Source organism: Babylonia areolata, chromosome 3, assembly GCF_041734735.1.
Source record: "Babylonia areolata isolate BAREFJ2019XMU chromosome 3, ASM4173473v1, whole genome shotgun sequence".
Classification (NCBI taxonomy): Eukaryota; Metazoa; Mollusca; class Gastropoda; order Neogastropoda; family Buccinidae; genus Babylonia; species Babylonia areolata.
The window spans coordinates 6756634-6776572 of NC_134878.1; the positions used below are offsets into that span (position 1 = coordinate 6756634).

General features: G+C 45.9%; 1 protein-coding gene across 5 annotated transcripts in view; it reads right to left on the reverse strand.

The window, feature by feature from the left end:
- The window catches only part of LOC143279688 (ELAV-like protein 1), a 34907-nt gene extending 16245 nt beyond the window's left edge, over positions 1-18662 (reverse strand). Inside the window, exons 1-3 of one of the 5 annotated variants that reach the window (XM_076583783.1) lie at positions 17825-18662; positions 12869-13106; positions 12441-12491 (exon numbers count right to left, since the gene is read on the reverse strand). In XM_076583783.1, the coding sequence (XP_076439898.1) occupies positions 12441-12491; positions 12869-13106; positions 17825-17884 (349 nt within the window). In that variant the 5' untranslated portion in view covers positions 17885-18662. The remainder of the gene's footprint in view (positions 1-12440; positions 12492-12868; positions 13107-17824) is intronic. The other 4 variants (XM_076583787.1, XM_076583782.1, XM_076583786.1 and 1 more) reach the window with 4 other exon arrangements.
- Between the last annotated feature and the right edge of the window lie 1277 nt (positions 18663-19939).

The window sequence follows — 19939 nt, forward strand, 5'->3', positions numbered from 1 at the left end:
CTTTCCCCCTCTCCCTTCCCCTCACTCTCCTAGTTTCCAAGGCTTACATACGCACTCTCTCACACAGGTTTATGCACACACTGACGCGCACGCACAGCACAGACACACACTGACGCGCACGCACAGCACCGACAGACACACACTGGCGCACACGTGTGCAGCACACGTGCTCAGAAAACAAATTCCTATCGTCCTCTCGCAGGCACGAAAGATACTGGGATAACAAAAAAATAAATAAATAAGAAGGGTGTATCAACAGCTGATTCCATACATTTTCAAGACCGCCTGCGTTAGTCACGATCAACTCGGACACACAGTTTAAGGCTGAAAACAATCAGTTTTCAGTTAACCTTGCCAGTGTACACACGAGAAACGAAAGAGGGGAAAGTTTTTTTGTGTGTGTTTTTTTTAATGAAAACAAAGTGTATTTGGTGGTACTTTCCCCACTAATTCTGGTCCCCATTTACTAGCCTTCTGGAAGAGAAAAAAAAGGAAGGACAGTGAAAACCTGCAAAAACAAAATAAGGTGGTTTGGAAATCGTGTTTGCTCCGCACCTTTCAAACAAAGAATTTCTTTGCAAGAGATGCCGTAGAAGACAACAGGGCTCCTAAGTGCCCTGCATTTTTCTTTTTTCCGTTTCTTTCTCCTCTGCAATAGCGGCATTGTGAAGATACATTGCTGCATGTGATAACATCTTCGCCCTGGGAACTATTCGCTTTCCGAGCTGATGACTGCATTAGCGCCTACACACACACACACACACACACACACACCCACCCCATTGTCTCGTAACATAGCTTCAGACATGTCACATCCGTTCATAGCTTCAGACGTGTCACTCCAAGCTTACCTTTTAAAAAAAAAAAAGGCATGATCTAAAAAAAAAAAAAAAAACGACAGAGAGAGAGAGAGAGAGAGAGAGAGGTGGAAAGAAAGAGAAAGAGAACCTAAGTTGTGCTGTTGTGTCATCGTCTTGGAACCACCGTAGACCTATTTCCTGGGCTATTTGTGGCGATGATGATTAGGAGGGTGTGTCTTTCTAAAAAGTATTAGCAACTTGCCTCCAAACCTTTCGTCTGTTCATTCATGGCACTTCCCCTTTTATGCGTCAACCATCAGCCCGATCCTTTCCTTGTCACACCCAGATCTCGTGTGTGTGTGTGTGTGTGTGTGTGTGTGTGTGTGTGTGCACTGAAAGCAAACCAACAGCGTTTCAGGTTCTGTGTTACTTTCCCTGCTCAATGCGTGTAAATCACACACAGAAGTACGTGCTTTCGTTATTATCAAGCTTTTCAATGAAAGTGTAATATGATCACGAGACATTTTTAGATCCCCCTCACGTATGTATAAACCTTTCTCACATATTTGTCATGCATCCAAGTTCTTCCCCATGCATCAAAAGCCGAAAAGTTATATTTCTTTTCCCTCAAATGAAAACGGTATCCAGCTTCGTTCAACTTTCTAAAAAGTTATCTTCACAACTTCCATTATCAACACCGAGAGAGGAACAGGGGGCGGGGAAGGGGGGGTGGAGGGAGAGAGAGAGGGAGAGCAAATGGTGTAAGCGCACGCGTACACACACACACACACACACACACAGTTTCAGACAGGGATCCACGGAAATAGATAAGACATGTAAGCAGACACACTGACGGCAGACAGACAGGCAGACAAAAGAAAACGGCACACACTCTGGGCAAGTCTTCACTTTGACAGAGTGGGGGTTCAAGCGGAAATTCTAGACTGATGAGCTGCATGTGTGTTTCCCAGTCCGGTTCAGCTCTCAATCTGAACGGGGGTGGGTGAGGGAGGGAGTGTGAAGAAGAGGAAGGAAGGATGGAGCGTGGTAAATCCTGCATCTGTTTAACACCCTCCCATGTGCTTTTCTTTCTTTTTCTTCTTTTTTTTGCTGCTGTTCTCGTCTCTATGATCGGAATTTCGTCGTGCACACCCTGCCGTATATCCGGGCGTGCGCGTGCTCCTGCGGTGGGCGTGTGCAAGGAGAAAGGACGTTGGCAGGGAGGGAAGGGTGGGTGGGGAGGTGGAGTGTGTAACTTGTGTATGCGCGCGCGCATATGTGTGTGCCACAGTGTGTGTGTGTGTGTGTGTGTGTGTGTGTGTGTGTGTGTGTGCATGACAGAAAAAACTGAGGGGGAAGTCGGGTGTGGGGACAGACGAGAATTTTTTCCTTTCCCATTTGTAACTTAAGAGAAAGGGCGTGCGCGCGCAAGTGAGTATGTGTTTACGTGTGCGCGGGTCTGTAATCGCAATGACGTGTTTGTGGTTACGAAAACGGAGAAAGAAAAACAAAAATGGGGGGAGCAAACACGCATGTACATCCATACCATGCCTGTGTGTGTGTGTGTGTGTGTGTGTGTGTCTGTGTGTACTGTTGTTACACAAGAAAACTATGCGGGCTGCAACTGACAAATGGGCCTGCTGAAGATGACAGGTTCTGGAACCGAAAAGCAACCGACTGCACAGGGGCTGTGTGTGCATCGCACGAGGAGGGCAGCATGAGGAAAAACCATTCATTCTTTCTTGTCGGTCTGGCAGCGCCCTGGCGTTTTCCACATTCCGCCTCTAGTCTCCACAGCCAGTGCTGAGAGAGAGAAAGAAAAAAAAAAGAAGGAAAAAAAAAAGACTGGCTGCAGACAGAGCGACGAAAGAACTCGACTTACATCCCCACGTCACTCCTCTCCCCTCCCTGCCCCTCCAAAACTTCCCTTCAATACTCTCCCTAAATCCCAACCCTCCTCCATATTTTTGTCTGTTCTCCCCTAACTCAGAGCTGCGTGGTTCCTCCCGCCAACAAGGGATTGGGGGAAGCGGGGGTGATGGAGGGAAGGGCGGCATCATACTTTATATTATTGATATGCAGGAGGGATACATGTGGGCAGGTCCTGGTCATAATTATATCTGGGGGGTTGGGGGTGCGACTGAGATTCGCTGTCAGTGGCCTGACCCGCACAGCATCCTGCATCTGGTATGTGTCTCCGAGAGGGACAGAGAAACAAAGTATGTACACGCGTGCGCGCGCGCGTGTGTTCGTGTGTGTGTGTGTGTGTGTGTGTGTGTGTGTTGTCTTCGTGTGGAGAAGTGGGGTTGTATGAGAGACACTGAGACTGACAGAGATACATGGATGTATATGTATACACAGAATCGAAAACAAACGAACATGACCGACAAAACAAGAACACATTATCTCTGTGTGTGTGTGTGTGTGTGTGTGAGTGAATGAGAGAATGTGTATGCGCGCGCGCGTGTCTGAGTGTGTGTGTGTGTGCGAGAGCCACGGTGAGTCAGTGTGTGTGTGTGTGTGTGTGTGTGTGTGTGCGCGCGCACACACGTTTGGAGATGAGATCATCGAACACACACACACCTCAAACACTCACACTCTGGTAAGGCCCTGACCCTTAACCCCCACATACTCAGCAAACTGGAACATATACGTACGAACCTGCCCATTTTTTGCCGTCTCCCTCCACCCCCCCGCCCCTCCCGTCTTTCTCTCTCTCTACCTGTCTATCCGATCCGTCCTATCCCACACCTTTCCATCTCCTGATACGATTATCTTAATGGTAGTGCCAACAGTGGTGCAAGCTTCCTTTCCCCTGCAGAACCCAACTGTTCCTTCACTTCTTGTTGCAGACAACAACAGCAGCAACAGCAACAGCAACATAAACAGCAATAGACGTTCTGTTCTTTCCATCGAACTCCCTTCTCTCTCGCTTGTTGGAGGAAGAGAGGTCATTTCCAAGAGCAGTGATCTTCCCGGAGCAAGGGAAAGACAAAGGGTGGGAGAGAGGTTGTGATGAGTGTGAGTGTGTGTGTGCATATATATCAGACTCGGACAGTATGTCTGCTTCTTTTGGGGGTTCGGAATTTATAACAAAAGTGATAGATCTGCAGAAACGCATTCACTTTCTAGAAAATGGTTCCTCAAACGTCCCAGTGAAAATGAAAAAGCAAAACTACACGCAATTCTGCGAACTCTCTCCCGCGTGTGTTGTGTACGTGCGCGTCTGCGTGCGCGTGCAGTGTTTGTAATTATACCCCCCCCCCCCCCCCCCCCCGGCCTTTTTTTCTCCAAATACATCCCAATGGAACTGGAAAAAGCAAACTCTCTCTCTCTCCGAGTCTCTCTGTGTCTTCGGTCTCCAGCCAGCGGTGTGACACAGCCCAGCCAATTTGCAACAGATGGTTTTGAACGGTTCAGCGCGTATTTAATAACTTGTACATAATGATGAGGGAAGGGAATCGTGTAGTTGGCACTGCAGAGGGCTGCTGTACGGAGCAGTCATGTTCAAAGCTTACACTACACGTTCTGGTGAGTTGAATGCAGTGTGTGTGTAGGTGTGTGTGGGTGTGATAGCGAGTGATAAAAAGGCAGACAGAAAGCAAGTGTGTGTACGCACTAGTGCATGTGTGCGTGTGTGCATGAGTTTGTGTGTGTGTGTGTGTGTGTGTGTGTGTGTGCGCGCGCGTGAGCGCGCCAGTCTGTGTGTATGTAATGTGTTTGTGTGTGTAGGGGAGGAGTCTGTTTGATATGTGTGTGTGTGTGTGTGTGTGTGTGTGTGTGTGTGTGTGTGTGTGTGTGTGTGTGTGTGTGTGTGTGTGCCAGTCTGTGTATAACGTGTTTGCATGCGTTTAGGGGAGAGTCTCTCTCCGTGTGTGTGTGTGTGTGTGTGTGTGTGTGTGTGGCCGTTCATGCGCGCGCGCACACACACTGAGGTGTGCATCGATGGTGTTTACTGCCGCAGAGTGCAAAAAGCTGTTGTACAAACATAAATACACAGTATGAAGGCTTATTTTCTCTGTGCTTTATCAGACCACATCCTATGGGCTTCCAACACCTGATAACAGTATAATAAACAACAATCATACGGGGATGGCCCAGTAATGAAATGATATGCGGTAATTTACTCGCGAGATATGAAAGATTTGGAGTGAATCATATTTTGTCTTTCAGTGCCATAAATACACGAAAACTGGTTTATATCATCAAGTTATGTCCTACTGCCAAATTATTCATGTGCTCCTCAAAATTACTCAAATGATGATGGCATTATTTTCTGGTGGTCATGCTGACCCAACGAGCTGTGTTTTGTGGAATGGACCCCCTTAATTAGACTGAATATATGCTTATTATAACATTAATTATGAGCAATGATGTTAAACGTCCTAGCATAAAAGAGTGAACAGATACTGATGCATTTCTTTTAACGACTACTACATTACAATCCGACACGCAGTTGCCATTATTAATTATTGTCTGTTGTTGTTATCATTATCACCATTTTAATCAATGTACTTATTTGCACACGGCTGAAAACGACGCAGATTAATACCTCACAGCCGACATGATCTACTCCATCACCATAATTATGATTAATGCACTTCTTCGTCAGTCCCCGCAGAAAAGGTAACTTAATAAATCAAGATTTATTCTCGTCGTACCGCTTTTCCGTAGCAACAGCGAGAGCAGAGAGAGAGAGAGTGTGGGAGAGGCAGAGCGACGCGGAAATACAAGGTGAACGACGGAGACAAATGGACACATGGATAGAGAAACAGTGACAGAGACCGATAGAGGGATAGGGGGTGGGTGGGGAGAAAGAGAGATGGAGTTAGGGCCAGGGAGGAAGGGAGAGAGGGGCAGAGAGAGTGGACAGAGCTGACAAGAACAACATAAACTGATACCAACACGATCGCGGCTACAGACAAAGAGCGAAGAAAACGGCAGCTGCACACACATCCACAAAACGTCCTGATTTCCCGTTGACGTTTCACCTTTGGTTCGGTGCTCACGTGTAAGTGTCACTAATTCTAGCCGCGCTTTGGCTGACTCGATCCACTCCGCTTTGGAGTGTGACAGCGCCAATCTATCTGGTCAATAAGCCTGCAACGACTGCCAGAAATAGCCCCTTGAGCTGACGGCAACCCACCAAGTATGGAAACACACACCCACACCAAAACGCATGCAGACACAAACGCATGCACACACACTCGCACACAAACACGCCCGCGAACACACACGCACCCAAAGTTCATCACCTGCAAGAATGATGTTTTCCACATACAGAGGAGGAGAGGGTGGAAGAAGAGAGGGATAGAAGAGAAGGGGAAGAGAGTGGGGTATGGAGAGAGAGGGTTGGAGAGACAGACAGACAGACATGCAGACAGAGGCATTACAGTGCTCTATCTGCATGAGAGTGGACACACACTGACACAGACACACACAAACACAGACACACTGACACAAACAAACACACTGACACAGGAACACGCAAATGAGATTTCCATTCGATACGCTCTTCAATGTGTGCCAGGAGTTCAAAGCTTTTAATCATGACCGGCATGCACACAAAAAAACAGAATACAATGCTTGCCTCCAAACTAGGTTAGCTGCCATAGCAACTGGCTGAAACATCGCGCCAATAAAAAAAGAAATAAAAGCAAACAAACAAGACGCTAGCGCTTTCCCCTCCATTCTCTGTGTCTCTCTGGAATCACGAGAACGATGAGAGCTGGAAACTGCATGCAGCGAAAATATTTCTCTCGCGAACATTATTTATGCATGAGCGAGCGCGAGACTGGGGTGTCAGTGCAAACGTGTTGGTGAAAATGTGTGTTAATGTGTGTGTGTGTGTGTGTGTGTGTGTGTTTCAACGCCCTTTCACAAAATAATGTGTTTATAAACAAATCTTAAGATCATTTGGCGTTATCACATTTTAAATGTATTTTATTTGGTTAGATCTGGAAGTCGGGATATTTTTTTAAACCAGTTTCAATTAACTATTCATGTGTGTGTGTTTGTGTGTGTGTGTGTGTGTGTGCGCGCACGCGCGCGTGCGTGCATATATGTGTGTGTGCACATGTATATGATATTCAAATACTGATAAAAATAAAAATAAGTCAGTCGTATTTCAGACAGACCTGTGTCGTTTTATGCAAACCTGTGTCTCTCTAGGTCTTTGTGCGTGTGTCTCTCACACTCACACCTCCATAATCTCCCAGTTTCCCACCTTCTACCCTGACCCCCCCTCCCTCACCATGCCCCCACCCCTTCTCACTCCTCATGCCTGTACACGACGCACGAATAACGATTTTGGCGCCAGATGGTGGCAGAGCAATAACAGATCGGCACATGGCGTGTATCACGGGCCCACACGGTCACATGAGCGATGGCAAAAGCACAGCAGACCACTTCACACGTTCGTTCCTTCCCTCAATGTCTCTGTCTCTCCGTCTGTCTCTGTCTCCAACTGTCAGTCAAATCATGTAATATTTTTGGTTGACCAAAATGTTCAGAGTGTTTATTAATCTGTTTGATGAAGTGGCTAATGTTTGATTAGTCAGTATTTCTCCCCTCCCCTTTATTACCCCCCCGCCCCCCCAAACCATCCTTTTTTTCTCAATTCTATCTTTACTACCTATATAATTGCCGTGACAATAGTTCAAATTTCATGTTGATATTGATAGTAGCATTGACTCATTCATTTTGTTTATTTGTTTGTTGTATTTCTTCATTTGCTGTTATGAATAAGTTATTTGCTATTTTAATAATATCAATGATTCATCAGCGGTCACGATTAATTCGAAAGTGTTTGTGTTTGCTTGCATTTGTAATGCAAGTGAACTGTTGAGCAAATATAGATAAAAAATGAAAATTGAAAAGATTTACAAAAGCAGTCTCTCCAAGCCTCTTTTTCCGTGGTTTGTATGTCGCTCTCAATCCACCTCTGCTGAAGTTGGACAAAGTACAGGAAGCAGCGATGTCTCCAAGTCTTTCAGCCTCTTTCTCGGTGTCTGTCTGTCTCCAATATGCATATTGTCAAAAGTACAATGATTTTTGTTGTTTTCTCCTCAGCTTAAAAAAATAATAATAATAAAGAGATAAAAACAAGATTAAAAAAAAAAATAAATAAAAACTAAAAAATGACATTTTCCCCCACAGCAAAACCGCCTGAGGTTATTCATTTCGCAAAATCGATTTTATATGGCCTTAATTTTTCAATGTGCACTTCATATTTCATCCTCTGGTTGGTTTGTTTGTTGGTTGGTTGGTGTGTGTGTGTGTGTCACGTCTGCGTGCGCGCTTCTTTGTGTGTGTGTGTGGGTGTTCAATCTGAGCTTGGCCATGCTTTCAGATATGGAGCAAAACCAGCCGACTAGTCTGCAAACAACTGCCGGGTTTCTCCACTGTAACACACACACACACACACAATCTCCTCTCCTTTGTTCCCGCTGGTTCGAGCACTATACATCCCCTGAATTCTGTTCAGTCACTGTTGGATCTTGAAGCTACATTCTGTTTCTCTGCTTTTCCGATTCCATCTATTATCAGTTTTAAGTCTGTAGCCGCCTACGCTGTCAGCATGTAGGGCCTACGCCTTTGTGTTCCAAGTCATAGCCACTCACGCCCGGGATCCCTCTCTAAACTGATAACTCACTGTTGGGCTTTGAAACTATCTATCCTCTTTGCAACTACTACTCTATCCGTTTTTTTCTCTGGGAGCTGCCAGAATGTATGCCTGAGTTCCATCCTCTCCTCTTCTTTTTTTTTTCTCTCACAGACTATGACATGGTTCGTTCTATCGAGTACTGTAATAAACCAATGTCTTTTATTTGACATGCTTTCAGCGAGTATGTCCTTGTGCTCTCTCTCTCTCTCTCTCTCGCCCCACCCCCCTTCCCCCCACTACCTCATCCCTCTGTGTGCGCGCGCGCGTGTATGTGTGGAGGGGTCTGTGCGTGCGGATTGTGTGGTTGTATTCCAGTCTTGTCGTTTAAGATTCCGGCACCGTAATAAATATATAGCTTCTATTCAAACACTGATTTGTTTTGCCTCCCTCTAGGACTGAATTTTACTATTTATCCTTCAGGTTCGAGAAACTGATGCTCTACTCCATCTCTCTCTCTATCAAGATTATTATTTCAGAAACAATCACAGTAACAAATAAGGAATTGTCAAAAAATATTGATAACTTTTCAACCCTCGCCCCCACACCCCCTGCTCCTCCCAAACCTCCGCCTCCTCCTCTCTCTTTCTCTGTCTCTGCCCCTGTCTCTGGAAGTGAAACTGGAACTGCAGTCGGTGGATCAATCAATACAATAGCTGGCTGGCCGGAGACCCCCACACAGTGTGTGCGGGACGCAGTGACAGGACTGACAAAGATGAAGCGGCCGTTACTTCCGATACGGACGGGACGGGACTGAAAGGCCGCGCGAAAGCGACATCTTTCTCTCCCTCTGTGTGTGTGTGTGTGTGTGTGTGTGTGTGTGTGTGTGTGTGCGTGCGCGCGCGCGTGTGTGTGTGAAGGGTTCCTATATCAGTCTAGCCTTTTTTTCCCCTTTCTTTTAAAGGAATGGGGACGGATGGAGTGAGATGGAGGTCGAGAAAGAGGGGGAGGAGGAGGCCAGGACAAGACAAGTCGTCCACTCGACTCATCCCCCACCTCCATTCCCCACCACACCAAACCCCCTACGCTCCCCCCGATGGATCAATAGCACAGCTCGGGAGCCAGACAGAAGCTGTTGCTGTGCCCGTCTGTGTGTACAGTGAGCTTCTCTACAGCTTGCTCCACTTTCCATGGGAACAAAGAAAGGGAGGATTGGTGTTGGACAGTCGGTGGTAGAAATAGTGCACGCTCAGAGAGGTTGACTTGGTGCACGAAACTCTATTTTTCTTTGTTTTCATCGCGGTTTCTTTATATTTTATCTACTGGGGATGATTTCTGATGGGTGATGATGATGATGATAAGAATGATCAGAGTTACTGCTGGTATTGAAATATTATACATACTCCCATCATTCCTATCTTTCCTCACTACCCCCCATTCTTCTCTGCATCATCCACAACAGAGATTTCTGAGAGGATTATATCGCGTCGCGACTGTATCGTTTCAGAATAATCCGATATTCCAGCATCAGACGGGCAGGACTGTGTGTGTGTGTGTGTGTGTGTGTGTGTGTGTGCAAACTGAATGCGAATGATTCAATGACTTACCGTCAATGTCTCTGTTTTGACCCTGTATGTCAAAGGACAACGATTACCACAAAAAAAACAACCAAAAACAAAAAAAATGGAGTTCTCATCTATTACATATTGGTGGTGGTGGGGGGGGGGGGGAACGTTCTGTGTGTGTCTATGTGTGTGTGTGTGTGTATGCGCGCACGTGTACGTGTACGTGTGTGTGTGTGTGTGTGTAAGATCTGATTCATTCGGCCAACAACTATCAAGCATAATTATCCCACTGGGGAAACACGGAGAAAGTCGGAACACAAAGCAAGCACATACACAAGACACTCGCACTGCAAGTGCGCGCACACTGATGCAACAACTACACACACGCCATGGAAAAAGAAAGGGTTGAAAAAGAACTAGCCCAACACTGGCGATGGGTTTGGGTGTGGTTTTTTTTGTTTTGTTTTATTTTTTACTTAAAAGGACTAAAGGGTTTTTTCTGGGTTTTTCTGTTTTTTCTTTTTTTTTAACCAGAGGTAGAAGTAGAACAAAGTCGTGAGGGAGGGAGAGTGTGTGTGTGTGTGTGAAGGAGGGAGATCCGAGAGAGAGATCGAGAGCGAACAATGCAGGCAGCTGCAACAGCACGCCTCCCAACTAATCCTTATTCATGTAGAGGCAGCTGTCCCGAGGTTCACCGAACAAGGAGGGGAAAGAGAGAGGGGAGGAGCGAAAAAAGGAGGGAAAAACTAACTGCGTACAGCACTGACTCTTTAGAAGAGAGCAGAGTGAAAACCTTGTTCAGGCGGGACAAGAAAGCGTGGGGGGTGGGGGTGGGGGGTCGGGGTGGAGGGAGAACAGGGGCAGACACAACAACAACGCACCACCGCCGCCACGGTTAGTTAGTGTCAGCCATCAAAGGTGGAAAAGGTGGGTAGGATGGGTGGAAAGGGGGAGTACAGGTAGGGGAAAGAAGTGGTGGCAGGAGGGGAAGAGGTGGGGGCAGGAGGAGTAGAGAACGAGAAGGGGTAGGTTGAGGTGTGGTGAGGTGAGGTGAGGTGAAGTGGGGTGGGGAGAGAGAGGGAAGGGGCCGGGGTAGGCTGGCACGCGACACACACGAGCTCACACAGACAATGATACACTTCCATCCACCCAGCTGATCTGAAAACTTTCTCTAGTCGGCGCGAGAGCGGGAAATCGGCCAAAAAAAAAAAAAAAAAGAGCAGGGGGGGGGGGGGGCGCGCTAGGGAGTAGCGATTATAATGGGGAAGAAGGATGGGATACCATGAGGGGTGGTGGGCTCCCCCCACCCCCCAAGTCAGACAGACTTTGTCCCCGCGGGAGGATACTATTGTAAATGAATGATTACCGTGATCTTGCTCGGGCACTCTAGTCCGGCTTAATTCTGATCGGATTACCATACGATACTGTGGTCAGCCTTAAGCTCTTTGCTAAGCGTGACGCGCTCTTCTGACTTAGCGAAAAAGCCGATTGTTGTGGACAACCCATTTTCCAAGCAACCACATTTTCAAGTTTTACATTTCATTTTTTCCCCCAAAAAAATTAAACCCCCTCTTCTGTCCACCCTCTTTTATGCCTAACCAACCCCGTTTTGTTCCTTCAAGCTGCAAAATTAACCAGTGACAGAGAGCAAGCTTTCCTGTGTTACTCTGTGTGTGCAAGTGTTGGAGAGAGGGGGGCTAAGGGGGGATGGGAGGAGAGGGGAATGGGGGAGACTGAATGTGCGGGGTGGTTGTGTGTGCGTGTGTATGGACGGGTGGATGTGGGCGAACACAAATTTGCGCGGACTGGCGTAGCTCAGTGTTGATCTCGAATTGAACAAAATTATTTGTACACATACTTTCATGTTCCTTTTCTGTGTTTTTGCATCTCTCTTTCTTGTTCGTTAAAACAGACGCCAAAGTCACCGTGCGTGGGAAACCGTTGAGGTTTAAAAGGACAACTCGCGCGTACACACATGCGCGCGACTGGCGTCCTAGCATGAATTATAAGAAACAGAGCGTACTACACTTTCAAGCCATGAATTCTTTCTGGTTGAAATCTGCCGATGAAATCAAACATACGCAGTGAGTGTGCAACGTTCGAAATTTTGCCTTCCAACTAGTTTCGTCGGCAACTTTCATTGTGCTCGAAGTTTTAACACGTGCACCTCAAACGTCACGCGTTTCTTTATCCAGCTACGCAAATTCAAGCCAACGACAGTCCAACCCGTGTCTTATGTGCTTCTTACAAACTTGAGTGTAAAACTGTTGCGAAACAGCTAGTTCCAAAGGAATGACCGTGCGGGGGGCAATTTCCTCCAATGTCCACCGATGAATGGTTACTTCATATAAGTGTACAATACTCAGAGATGAGGTGGGAACCTTCGAAAATCATGGCAAGAATATAAACAAGAATAAATATATATGTATATATATATATATATAAAGAAAGAAAATATAAATGAATACATACGTAAACCACTTCTCATTGTCACGGCGTCTCCAGATCTGCTTATGAGACTTTCTGAAAACAAAAGTTACGTCTTCTTTCGTTCATCGCACCTATTACACCCGTTTGTTTTTTTTAACAGAGTACGTCCACAGTACACTTTTTGTCCCGTCTGTTTCATTTTAAAAGAATGATCGTAATTGTAATAACAATAATGAAAACACTTCAATTTGCGACTCTTTACCAAGGTTTTGAACTGTATGCGCGCGCCAGCGCTTCCTTTGTCAAAAGTGACTTTCGGTTAAACCAAAGTTCAACAAAAAATAGAATAAAAATAAACAAAAAGTAAAGCTGAAGAGAACTGACTGTCTCTTAAACACACACATACATATACACATCACACTTCCACACCCCAACACACACACACATACACACAGCCCACTGATTCTCACCTGTGGGTTTGTCCCGGATGAGCTTGCAGGACTCCAGCTCCCCGAAGGAGGCAAAGAGCGAGCGGATCTCATCCTGGGACATGGTCTGTGGCAGGTAGTTGACGATCAGGTTCGTCTTGCTCGTCCCGTCCTCGTTAAGGGAGACGGGAGAGGTGGCCCCATTGGTCACCACCCCTCCTCCCGTCACGTGCTGCGCGTGCGTGGCCGGGTCCATCATGGTGTTGTCGCTGAGCGTAATCTGTGTGGATCGAGGATGATGGTTATGATCCGGATTAGGCGTAATCTGAATCATCTATCAGAATTACGTGATGTGGGTGTTGTTCTTACATAGTGGAACGAGTTTAGTGCTGACGACCAATTTCCATGTGCGTTTGTGTGCGAGCGTAGAAATACCTACCGCACATGTACACGAACACGGACGCGCCGCACCGTGCACACATCGCATGCACATTATCAGTAGGTTTTGCCAATTCAACGTACAGAAGTTGCGCAGCAGAGCCTATGTAAGTGTGCCTGTGCATGTGCGTGTGAATGACAGGAGGAAGGGCTGTGTGTGTGTTGTGGGTGTGTGGGGGTGAGGGATCGACAGAGAGAGGGAGAGAGAGAGAGACTCACTTCCTGTTTTGCGTTTACTTTCCTGTGTGTGAACCATTTTGTTTACTTTTCTTCTCCACAAACTTTCTCCCACTGTAGTAATTAGCACAAAGATCAACGCGGAGGGGAAAAAAAACACCTCTTTCTTTCAAAAACAAACATATGGTTTCCATTCCTTTGTAACTCCTACGCTCCACTCTCCCTCCCAGGAACAGATGTTTTCCACCTACACCCCTCCTCACATCCGTCCTATGGCCTGCGTTTCAAAAACACTGCAACATACTGATAAATAAATAAACACATAAATTAATAAATTAAAGACCCGTATTTGAGAGCCAATTTCGCCAGTGGGCAAAAATTAGCGTACGCACATTAAGCGTTGCCGTAAATAAAAGATAATTACGAAGTCGTCAGAAGAGGCCCATTTAACATTCGTTGCGGATGTCTGTTTTCCCACAACTCCACATTTTCAGTTTGAAAAAAAAAGATAGTTCGTTTATCTAAAAAAATAAAATAAAATAAAATAAAAAACAGGAGAAAAAATGCGCATGAAAGATTCTCGGAGTGCAATGTTTCGACCGCCTTTAGCTGTTCATCTCTGTCTCCCTGCAGCTAATGTGGATCTGGAATAGATCAAAAATACACTTTTTTTGCGCAACTTCCCCGAGTTTTGTCAATGTCAGAGGCGGCAGTAAGGCTGGCACTATGACATTTGTCAGCGCACTAATACGGCCATGGTTAATTGCTACACAACTCAGGCTAGCTTATTATTGACGTTCCACAAGTGTTTCCCTGTATTTCCTCGACGACTGGAAATGTCAGCAGTCTAAAATATCATGCACAGTACTGGTTTTGTACGCTGTTTATCGCACTCTTATGAAAGCGTCTATTGTACGTTTTACAGTAGCCACCAATTATCTACAGATCTAGCAGATTTTCCGACTGGTATTTATTCCCCGCCTGCGCCTGTGTGTGTGTGTGTGTGTGTGTGTGTGTGTGTGTGTGAGTGTACTGTAGTAAGTACGCAAATGTACGCACGTACTCAAGGCCAGACAAGTGTGCTAGGTTATGCTGTTATCAGGCATCTGCCTTGCAGATGTGGAGTAGCGTTTATGGATTTGTCCGAACGCAGTGACTCCTCCCTGAGAAACTTACGCTAAACTGATTGTGTGTGTGTGTGTGTGTGTGTGTGTGTGTGTGTGTGTGTGTGTGTGTGTTTCCCAGATCAAACGATTCTTTTCTATTCATCCCATGCGCCGAGAGTTTCAAATTCTAGCATAAATACTGAGCGCGACAGTTCTGAGTAATTATTTAAAAAAAAAAAAAAAAAGTTAAAAACATTAATCGTGAATTATTCGTCGTTACCTCCACCACCCATCCCACCCCTTTCCACACCTTTTAATAATATGGTGCATCCGAAGATCCAAGGTATGGTCATTTTAGCAGATCTACTTTACTGACTTCCGCATTATGAACCGAAAGCGGAAAAAAGGAAGAAAAGAAAGGAAACATATACTCAGAAAAAGTGAGAAGACACTACATAGCAATAACTAGGTCCACTCAACGACTGACCATAACCTAACCATCTGGCCAGTCATTCGGAGCAGAAACAGAAAATGACTCACTCTCTTGCCTGTTAGCGGAACAATCTCTTCCTCTTCCAGAATCCCCACCCCCACCCCCCCGTCTCCCCTCCCCTCCCCCACTTACAAAAGCCAACGGCACAATCAAAGCTGACAAGTTTCCTATTCTTGGAGATGACCCCTACTCCGGCTGCGAGAACAAAGGCGCTCAATCACTGTCATTGGCCGCGGATGATTCACATTCTGCCACCGATCTATATATTGATTCTCCTCAGACCACTGCTTCTCTGTTCCTTCCTACCTTCCGAGTTCTGAGGCCGCACTGGTGGAATGACAGGACAATTTCTCTTCGTTCTTTGTGCCGATGCTGGCTCTGGCAAGGCACGATGCCATTAGGTGTGACGCCTTAATAATTGTTGCCGTTTATCAAATGGCGTTAATGTCCTTGATAATATTAGTTTTTTATCTCTCACCATGACGTAATGAGAGTCGATTAAATGAAGCTTACGTGATGAGGGGCTTAAACTTTGCATCATGCTTCCACCCCCTATCCCCCTCCTCACCTCCCTCCTTCTGTCCATGAAGTTGGAGAAGGGGAGAGAGTGTTTATTTTTCCTTTCCTTTTCTTGGAATAACATTTATTATCCATACTTATACAAGTGTGCAAGATGACTGACCGGCTCGTATTGTACCTCTCTGCCGTCCTCTCAAAGCTTGCACATGCTTGTACACATAGGAGACAAAGAGGAGTTTAAAGTGGCACAGAGTATGGGGAGTACAAACTACTTTTTTTTTTTTTCAACACATTACAATTTCATCATGAACACAAACAAAAAAAAACCCCAAAAAAACCCAACAACTAGATTTACAAACCGAAATTTGAAAGATTTCCATGGGAATAAATGGTACGTCTAGACTTGAAAATTTAACGCTCGCGCACAATCACACGTGTCCGCACAAACTCATACAAGTATGCGCAAACACAATCTGCTATCGATAAAATATAAAATACCTTGCAAATGGAGACAGAGATGGAGCGAGAGACCGGCCGACAGAGAGAGAGACAGACAGACAGACAGACAGACAGACAGAGACAGACCGAGACCGAGAGAGAAGTGGGGAGAGAAAGACAGAGGCATATACAAAATGAGACACACAGAAGCACAGTGAGAGAGACAGAGACAGTGAGACAGATTTTGACAGATACAAAGTGAGATAGACATAGGAGCACAAAAAGAGACACACAGACACACAGAGAGAGAGAGAGAGAGAGAGAGAGAGAGAGAGAGGCAGACACAGATATTCACAAAAAAGTGGTAGTCACATGTAGATCAAAAACAGTTGTAAATCGTAACTGCAGAAATAATCTGGTGATCATATAATCATACAGAAAAAGGGTGATAAAAAGCCCAAATTATACCCAAAGACAGAAGAACAAAAGCAAAAGGTGACCTCTACCAGACAACGAAACGATACAAATGACAAACTCAATGCGAATCTGATAAAAGCAGAACCAAGCCACAGAAGAACAAAGTTACGTGTGTACACAAGCAAACAATGATCATTAGTCCAGGAGAGCGTGAAAAAAACAAGGTGTGAACATGAAAACCAAACGGCACTTCAAGCCAATTGCATCAGTTCAGAGGCAAACGAATGACGACAATCGTTAGTCTAGTCCCTCTCCTCCCTCTATAACCCATCTTTCCCGTCGGAAAGATCGAACTGGAGAACAAAAGGAAACGAAACAAAAAAAATTAAAAAATACAGCAGAAGAAGCGATGAACATGACTGTATTTAGAGGAATGGCTGTGTGAGAAAGAAGATATCCCGCCACCATGACCCAATAATATCCCGCCACCATGACCCAACAGGGGGGAGGATCTGAGAAAGAATATCACCGGCTCCCCGCCACCCTCAGGAACTGAACACAGCAGCAGTCATAGGCCAGGACCAAGTTGAAAAGGAACGAGTAAAAAGTGTTATCGATTCGGTTATGATAACTGGATTTTTTTCACGGTTGCATACCTCATCGTTAAACCAAGAAACAACTATTCTGGTACAGGGCTTCTTTTACCAATTTCCGCAAGTGATCACTGAAATGCTATCCTTCTGACTACAACCAAGTCTATAAGCGCATTTGTGTAGTCCGTCGATCGTTCTTTAGTTCAAATTCTTTTGCCTATTAGTGATACCAGGCGAGGAAAAAAAAGTATTGAGAAACTCGAATGCTAAAAAAAAAAAAATGTACGTTCTCAGCTCATATGCCCAAAGCGCATTTACAAACACAAAACGTGTTTATCATGATACTACACCAAGATCAGTACTCGTATGAAAATACTGCTTAAACAGTCTATACAAAAGTAAAACGTTAAAAATTATATCTGGTGCAAGTAAAACATGTACGAGTATTGATTTCCGGAATGTTCCCATTTGGGATAATTCTGGTCGAAACCCCCTCAAACACCTCTCTCCTCTATCAGGTCGAAAAAGGCTAGCTTGAATTTCATCCCCCTTCCCCAAAACAAGAATATAAAACTAAAATAAAAGCACACAGTTACAAATTTTGCGTTTTTCAATTCCGAAACAGGCTTTTAAAAAGTCCCCAACAACGCAACCCGGTCGATTCCGTGATGTTCAGTCCCCATCGACATAAAATAAGACAGATGGGGTTTAGCAGAGAATGGGGAAGGGGGAAAAAGAGATGGTCCACAACCTACAACTGCTGTGTGGTGGGGCAGAAGAAGGAGAGATGAGGAACTGGGTGCAGTGTCATACTTACCATGACAGGGGCACACAAAGGGAAGCTAGTGTAACTGCAGTTTTGAGCCATTTGAATCATAGAACCGGTCTAGCACACACCACCGTTCTGCATCAGATGAGCCCTCACGCGGTAAGGGCAGGTCAGGCTTTGATCCTTGAATCAACAACACCCACCACTATTTTCACTGGCTGAACTCACTTTAGCGCAAAGCCTAACTCAGAACTGACTGGAGGTAGGGGGGTTTATAGGAGAATCATTTAGCAGCTGAAGCATACAAAAGAGAAGAAACATTGACGGGAGGAACACGAGTGGTCTTCCTCACAGGCACACATGGTAGCAGACTGAGTACATACCTGCATCGAGCCCTCTAAAAACTGTTCAAAACTGTGAAAGGTTTGCAACCACCTCAGTCAGTAACTGTGCACAGACACAGAAACAGACCCGTCAAGTTAAAACTCCAAAGTCTGGAACAACTTAACACAAGCGAGTGGGGAAAACGTCTGCCACAATAAACGCAAGGAAAAAATAAATCCCGCGCAGAGGCAAGTTCTGTGTATTTTGGTCTGGCGAAGCAGCGGCGGCGGCGGGGAAGATGTCAGTTAAAACAAGCACAGAGTGACGAAGTGGAGTGGGAGAGGATCCGTGGTGAAGTGTGTTACCACACACAGGAGGGTCGGCTACTGCTTGCTTGCTGCTGCTGCTGCTGCTGGCGACAGCTGGCGCGCGACGTGGGAACAACACAACGACGACGGCAGTGACTGATTGGCGACGGCTGTTACCCTTGCTACACGCTCACTACCGACACGGTCTTTCACCCTACTTACACCCCTTGCTAACACCACCCGTGGGCCGATGACTGAGAACCTCCCTTACCTTCTGCCAACATAAATAGCGCCAGGCCTCCCTAGCACGAGCGCAATATTAATGCTGATGCCTCTGCAGCCAATCAGAGAACGGCGTTGGAGCTGCAAGCTGTCGGGTGACCTGCCAATCCAACCCCCTTCCTCCCCTCTCTTTTCCATCCCCCCCCTCCTCCCCCCCCCCCCACCCCGCAACTCCCCCTCCCCCTTCGCAATCCCCCCTCCCTACTTCCCATTTTCCTTTTTCTCTTCAGTAATGTTGTGTTGCTTCACAGCAGGAAAAAAAAAGGAGGGGACAAAGGGGTGTGGGGGGGAGGCTGTGAGAGAGAAAAAGAAAGAGAACACACACACACACACACACACATACACACACAAAACGTGCGAGCACGCACGCACACACACCCGCGCTCGCACATCTGCTGCAGTGGCTTCTTGACGCTAAAACTGACTCCATGTTCGATTCACTCACCACGTGAACTGCCGCTCATTATTGACAACACTTAAACCACCACCGCTTTCTCACAAAATATCTGTTCATTCCACCCACCCCACCACCACAGGACAGATTCAGAATAGCTTTGTTGTCGCCCTGTATCCAAGACCATGCAATTAAACATCGACTGAACAACCACGTTCAATGAACAGAGAGAGAGAGGACGGTAGTCGTGGGGCAAGGGGGTGGAGTGGGCGGAGTGGGGGAAGGGGGAGGGGGGGCAGCGAAATGGAAAGAGGGAAGAAGGATGGATTTTAGGTGAGTGGGAGGAGCATGTTTGTAAGGATACGAGGAACTGGAAAAGAAAGGTGGAAGCAACAAGAACAGCAGCAAGAAAACCATTTCCAGCGTTTCACTGCAATAATCATTACCTCATACTGTGAGCGGTTATCTTAATTTTGCCTTATTTAGATGATGAGGCAGAAGCAATATCATTCACTGTTTCGTGCGACACGTATCTCATTGTGTCATTAGTATGATTTTTTTTCATCGTGTTGTCAAGCAGTCCGGTTTTCACTTATCCCACATTTGTCAGCGATGAGCACTGTACAATAATTTATTATAGGTTTATATAACAATACACTGACACGACACATGGTGATCACGACGATAAACAAAATCGACGGAGCTGATCATCATCAATTGACCTGTCAATCCTTTTTCTTCTTCTTCTTCCTTCTTTTTGTCATGCATAATTCTTGACTCGAAGTTCCACTTCTCAAAAGAAGTTTGCCGTTGATCGGGTTATGCAATAAACACGTCCATGACTCTCTCTTTCTC